This window comes from Microtus ochrogaster, chromosome 8 (genome assembly GCF_000317375.1).
Source record: "Microtus ochrogaster isolate Prairie Vole_2 chromosome 8, MicOch1.0, whole genome shotgun sequence".
Taxonomy (NCBI): domain Eukaryota; kingdom Metazoa; phylum Chordata; class Mammalia; order Rodentia; family Cricetidae; genus Microtus; species Microtus ochrogaster.
This window is the reverse complement of record NC_022015.1, coordinates 42,326,876-42,332,878: the sequence shown is the minus strand read 5'-3', so window position 1 is coordinate 42,332,878 and position 6,003 is coordinate 42,326,876. Positions and strand designations below refer to the sequence as shown.

General features: G+C 51.8%; 1 protein-coding gene across 3 annotated transcripts in view; it reads left to right on the top strand.

The window, feature by feature from the left end:
• The first annotated feature begins 1,579 nt into the window (after positions 1–1,579).
• Positions 1,580–6,003, top strand: part of Lgals12 (galectin 12) — an 11,215-nt gene continuing 6,791 nt past the window's right edge. For 2 of the 3 annotated variants that reach the window (XM_026781540.1, XM_026781539.1), the window contains exons 1-3: positions 1,614–2,065; positions 4,818–4,906; positions 5,040–5,253. In XM_026781540.1, coding sequence (XP_026637341.1) covers positions 1,997–2,065; positions 4,818–4,906; positions 5,040–5,253 — 372 coding nt within the window. In that variant the 5' untranslated portion in view covers positions 1,614–1,996. The other variant, XM_005351881.2, reaches the window with a different exon arrangement.

Here is a 6,003-nt window from a genome sequence, read left to right as displayed (position 1 = left end):
GTTGTGACCTCTAAAAACTGTATGCTGAATCCTGACCCCTAGGACCTCAGAAATGTGATTGTGTTTATAGACACAGCCTTGGCAGAAATAATTAAGATAAAAATGAGGTCTTGTTCGTGTACCCTAGTCCAATATGATTGCAGCCTCGCATAAAAGGGAAAGTAGAACCCAGCTCCAGAGAGCAGAGACAACCAACTGTTTGAGAACAAGAAGAAGCCGGGTGCCACCCCAGGATAGAGACCCCAGGAGAAACCCAACCTGTCAACACCTGATCTTCAACTCCAGCCTCCAGAAGAGACAAAACAGAATTCTGTCGTCTACAACCCCACCCCAGTCTGTTGTGTTTTGTTGTGGCAACCCAAGTGAATGAGTACAGCCTCCCTCATTTCCTAACCGAACAGAGTGTGGAGTGGGGGAAGGGTGCCACTGGCCCTGGGGACCCAGATCTGACTTCAGTGCAGGGCGTTGTATCCTGGATCAACTGGCCTCTCCACCTGTAGTTTCTCCTCCCCACTGTGCATAGCATGTATTTACCCTGAACATGGCAGGGACTGGATTCCCACAGAAATGCCTTTGGCTGGGCTGCTCCACCTACCCAGCAGGAGCTGGACAAACTTCCTGGTTTGTGCTCCCCGTTACAAGCTAAATCGGGGTTTCTCAGACACTCATGCACAACAGAACTGCCTGCAGGGCCAGTTCTTGAACTTCACCCCTAAAATGCCCTCTTCAGTAGGCCTGGGGTGGAGGCCCCACAACTCTGGCAAACGTCTAGATGAGGAGATCAGGTGAAGTAGCCCAGCCATATCCCTCAGCCCAGGCCCCTCACTAGCTCTCCCCTGTCCCAGGAACGATTTTCCTCTCCTGCACCCGGCTCACTTGGCATTCTGTCTCCCCTGGTTCTGCCAGGAATTCCCTGCTGTCAAGTCTGACCCCGCGGTTAGACTAACTAGACTAAAGACAAGTTAGGCTAAAGTTGAGAAGTTATGCTATTTTTATTTATTTATTTATTTTTTTATTATTTTTTTTTTTTTGGTTTTTCGAGACAGGATTTCTGTGTGTGGCTTTGGAGCCTGTCCTGGAACTAGCTCTGTAGACCAGGCTGGTCTCGAACTCACAGAGATCCGCCTGCCTCTGCCTCCCAAGTGCTGGGAGTTATGCTATTTTTTAAGGAGAAGCTTTACTGGGATCTGTACCAGGCCTGGAGGCCTCTCCTAAAACACAGCTCTCTAGGCCCAGGCTCAAACTCAACACCCAGCCATGGTCACCCTCTTGACCCACAGGTGAACTGACTGTTCAGAGAGAAGAAATAGGAGAACACAACACGCAAGAGCAGAGGCTGTGTTCCCACCAGCCCAGGCTGCTCTGTCTGAGCCCAAGAGAACCCTCCTTTCCCTTTACTCGCCCCACTTTCTTGTGACCCCAGCTGGTCCCTGGCATTTGCAGCTAACGCTGAAATGGTCTCAACGGACTGTACAACTGGGAGAAAAGGGAGTAGGGAAAGAGGCAAGGGAATGAGGGCAGGAGGAGCCAGGAAGCTGGGGGCGGGGCCTCTCGAGGAACCTGCACACGTGTACCACCACCATCCCTTCCTCTGACCCGCTGAAGGCCCAGGTGAGCCCTCGCTGAAAGGAGCCAACCCTAGGCTTCCCTTTGAGATGGCGGAGTGCTTCAGACGCAGATGAGTTAGTTAACCGGCCCGGGACTGAGAGCCAGCTACCCGCCCCAAGACACGGTGTTTCTGCTAGCAGCATTCAAAGCTGCTGCTGTGTACCACGGCTGGGGGCGGAGTAGGGGCTGGTATGGGTCCTAGAGTGGACCACTGACCTTCCCAGGTCTGCTCCAAAAAACATTAGGACTCCATAGGGAACAGGTGAGACTAACAGCTTGAACAGCTGTTGCAGAGCCTGAAGACCCTGCCTGGAAAAGATTCAGTGGGGGGGACGGCGCTGCTGGAATCAGGATTGGCCGTTGAGTTGGAGTTGCCCCGCCTGCTCCCATGTCCGCGGCTGAACACCTGGACCCGATTCCTGACAGCTTCATCCTGCAGCCGCCGGTCTTCCACCCGGTGAGTAGTCTTAACTCAGTTGAGGAATCAGCTGAATTCCAGCTTGCATGGGAGTGACTGGGCTCCCAGGGTCCTTGCCTCTTCAGTTTGTCTCTTCTGAGCGGGGTGGCCAGAAGAACGGAGGTGGGATTGTTGATAGAGACGCTAAAAGGGTAGCTGCTTCTTGGAGCTGGAAGGAAGGGCCTGGGACCGCTCCCAATCAGGAGTAGTGGAAATCCCTCTCTCCTTCCTCCCGTTCAGTGCCCAGGAGACTGCAGCCCAGCAATGCTCTACAGAAGGCCCAGCTCCCAGCAGACACCGCCACTAATGAGCACAGGTTATTACCTTGCCCGGCTTGGTCGTCCCTAGAGGACTCCATCACTCAGTTAATTAACAAGTTCTGCCAAGAGCCTGGGAACTGGAAGTCACTGTGCTGCTGGGTCCTGCAAAGCTGTGGGTACCATGCCATGTGGAGAGCCTGGCCTCTGGCATCTCCCCAGGCGCCTGAGTAATGGGCTGAAGTACCGGAAATCTCCTGGGCACCCATCGCCTCTTCACAGGCTAAGAACCACCCCCTGGAGGGCCTCCCTAGGGTGGTCTGGGTTCTCTGATTACCACTGGGTGTTGACAAGCAATACATGAAGGCTGATGCTGTGACCCCGCCACCGGGTTCACCTGCTGGCCTGTTGGCAAGCCTTTTGCAGAGCTCCCACAGTGCTCAGATAGTTGCTGAGTCTGTCGAAGGGAAAGGCAATGAGGCTCCAGTTATAAGGGGCTATGGTCTTAATGGGAAAACATCTAGCCAGTGCCTCTATACTAGGGAGCCGAGGGCCAAGCTAGCATCGTGCGCTAAGTGCTCTGAGAACTCGGGAGAGGAAAAGCAAAAAGGTGTCCGGATGGAGAGAGAGAGAAAAGGGTGAGAGGGAACAGGCCCAGAAAAAGAGGTGAAAAGTGTATGCGTACTTTAGGAAGGCCAGGTGTAGCACGATTAATAGAAACTCAGAGACAGAAATTGGGGTTCAACCTGAAAACCAGAAAAGCAAAATAGCCAGCCACTGGTTCTTACCTCAACCTCAGTCCGAAATGGTGATCCTGCCTCCAGGAAGCCCCAGAATGAGACTGAGCCTGAGAGCTGTCTCCTCCCATTTTATAATCCTCTCTAGTTCTGGGATTAAGGACGTGCACCACTACCGCCTGGTTTCTATGGCAAACTAGTGTGGCCACTGGGATTAAAGGTGTGTGTCATTGCTGCCTGGTCTGTATGTCTGACCAGTGTGGGGTGTTTTACTTTTCTGATCCTCAGGCAAGCTTTATTTATTAAAATACAAATGAAATGCCACTGCAGTCAGGCACCCTCTGTGTGAGAAAAGATGGGCCCTGGGGGTGACTGACCACTGCTGGGTATCTCGGAGAGTTCACAGCAGGGTCAGCTTGCTCCCAACTTCTCCGAATCCTCCTCTCAGCTCCTAAACTCTGGACACTCACCAGTCCTCAGACGTTTCCTGCCCGGGTGGTATCCAGTGGGTGAACTCCTCAGTGGGGTCACAGTAGCCTGTTGGTGCTCTAACAGGGCGGTGAAGCTATATTAGCCCCCCCTCCCCGGGCATTGTGGTTTTAACATCTCTGCCCAATCACCAGTCCTCAGACGTTTCCTGCCCGGGTGGCATCCAGTGGGTGAACTCCTCAGTGGGGTCACGGTAGCCTGTTGGTGCTCTAACAGGGTGGTGAAGCTATATTAGGCTCCCCCCCCCAGGCATTGTGGTTTTAACATCTCTGCCCAAGACAGGAGAGCTTTGAGAAGACCTGTGATGGTTCATTGGATGGGATTTAGAATTGCCATGGAAACAAATCTCTAGACAAGCCTGTGAGATATTATCTAGACTCCATTAATCAAGGTAATGAGAGTCACCCCTCAGTGTGGGGTGGCACCATTCTGGGGGCTGAATCCTGGTCTAAATAAAAAGCGTGCATCAGGATAAGCACCAGCTTTCTTTGAATCCTGACTGGATACAATGTGACCAACTGCTTCACGCTCCTATTTCTATTTCCGTGACTTCCTGCCATGATGGACTGTCCCCTGGAACCGTGAGGCAGAAGAAACCCTCCCTTCCTTCAGCTGCTCTTGTCGGGGATCTTGTTAGAGGCAGAGGGAAGTAACTTACCCTGGAATATCAGAGAGAAAACCATATGTCCACATGCAGGGAAGGTGGTAGGAGGTGCCACTCTCACAACTCAAGTGTCAAGAATCGAAGGCCAAGCCGGGCGGTGGTGGTGCACGCCTTTAATCCCAGCACTCGGGAGGCAGAGGCAGGGGGATCTCTGTGAGTTCGAGGCCAGCCTGGTCTACAAGAGCTAGTTCCAGGACAGGAACCAAAAGCTACGGAGAAACCCTATCTAGAAAATCAAAAAAAAAAAAAAAGAAAGAAAAGAAAAGGAAAGAAAAAAAAAAGAATCGAAGGCCATGGAGGCTTGAACACCACTGGCCTTTGCCTTTTTATTTGGTCTAGGAGCAGCCTATGGAAAGGTACTGTCCCCATTTAGGGTGGGTCTTCCCACTTCAATTATCCTTACCTAGAAAATCCCTCACAGATGTTCCCCAGAGTGTGTTTCTGCAGTATCTGTAAATTTAATCCATCAAGCTAAGAGTCGAGATTAACTTCACAGTGGGGAAGCTGAGTTTCCTGGTCTTTCCTCACCACCACAGCCACCCCTGCACACAGGAGTCCCTGGTTCCGCCACAGGTCGGCTCACCCCGTTTCTCTCCCCTGTTCAGGTGGTTCCCTATACCACAACACTTTTCGGTGGCCTGTATGCAGGCAAGATGATCATGCTGCAGGGCGTGGTCCCTCTACGTGCACGAAGGTAAGAGGGGCTGTCTAGGACTTGGTAGAGCCCAGATTCAGGGGCATCAACCTGGGGTTCCTCTCTATCTTCAGAATGTCTGTGGGTCTCTGATCAGAAGGGCGTCTCAAAAGTCACACAACGCCGCCACCAGGTTTCAGGTGGACTTCCAGTGTGGGTGCAGCCTGCACCCTCAGCCAGATATTGCCTTCCACTTCAACCCTCGCTTCTACACTGTCAAACCCCATGTCATCTGCAACACCCTCCAAGGTGGAGTCTGGCAGAAAGAAGTCCGGTGGCCTGGTGTCACCCTGCAGAGAGGTGCTAGCTTCCTCGTGCTCTTTCTCTTTGAGAACGAAGAGGTGAAGGTGAGTATAAAGGAGACGTATCAAGCAGCCCAGGCCTGGCACCCTACACCATTCCTTCTCTTGTCCAACTTTCCGTGGCCCTGTGATAAACAGCGCTGTGGAGAGGGGGCTAAGGCTGCTCTGGGCCCAAACAGCAGTAAGAAAGCACTAAGGCCCCTGGGTCTAGCGGGCAGAGGCATCCACTTCACGGTCAGGGCAAGCACTTGGAGGGCTTCTGCTGGGTGCCAGGCACTGTCCTAAACCCTTTACAAGAATGTGTCCATTAAGTCCTCCCCACAAGGTCTGAGGTGGATACTATCACAATCCCCTTACAGCTGAGGCAGCAGGAGACAGGGGGAATACTTAATGCCCAGACTTTGACCTCCAATATGAGCCTAGTAGACAGATAATGAGACCTTCAGAAGGCTCCACAGGACAAGGCTGCTGTAGAGGGAAGTCTTAGTGTATACAAATTATCCCCAACTTCCTGAGCCTTGGTTTCCTTCCTGTAGATAGGAGGAGAAGGATAATGGCAGTGTTAACGGTGGTGGTGGTGGTTGCCCTGAACTGCATGGTGACCATTGCTGTTTGACAAAGTTCCAGCATTTCAACATTGTAGACAATTCTCCAGCACCTTTTAACTTTCATTCTCACTATGTGTTATGGGAGTTCCCTTACGTCTTTTCCTTTGGGAAATTCCATGTGGGCTTTGAAGGATGAAAATGTGTAAAACAGCAGCCTCTTTTTTTTTTTTTTTTTTTTTTTTTTTTT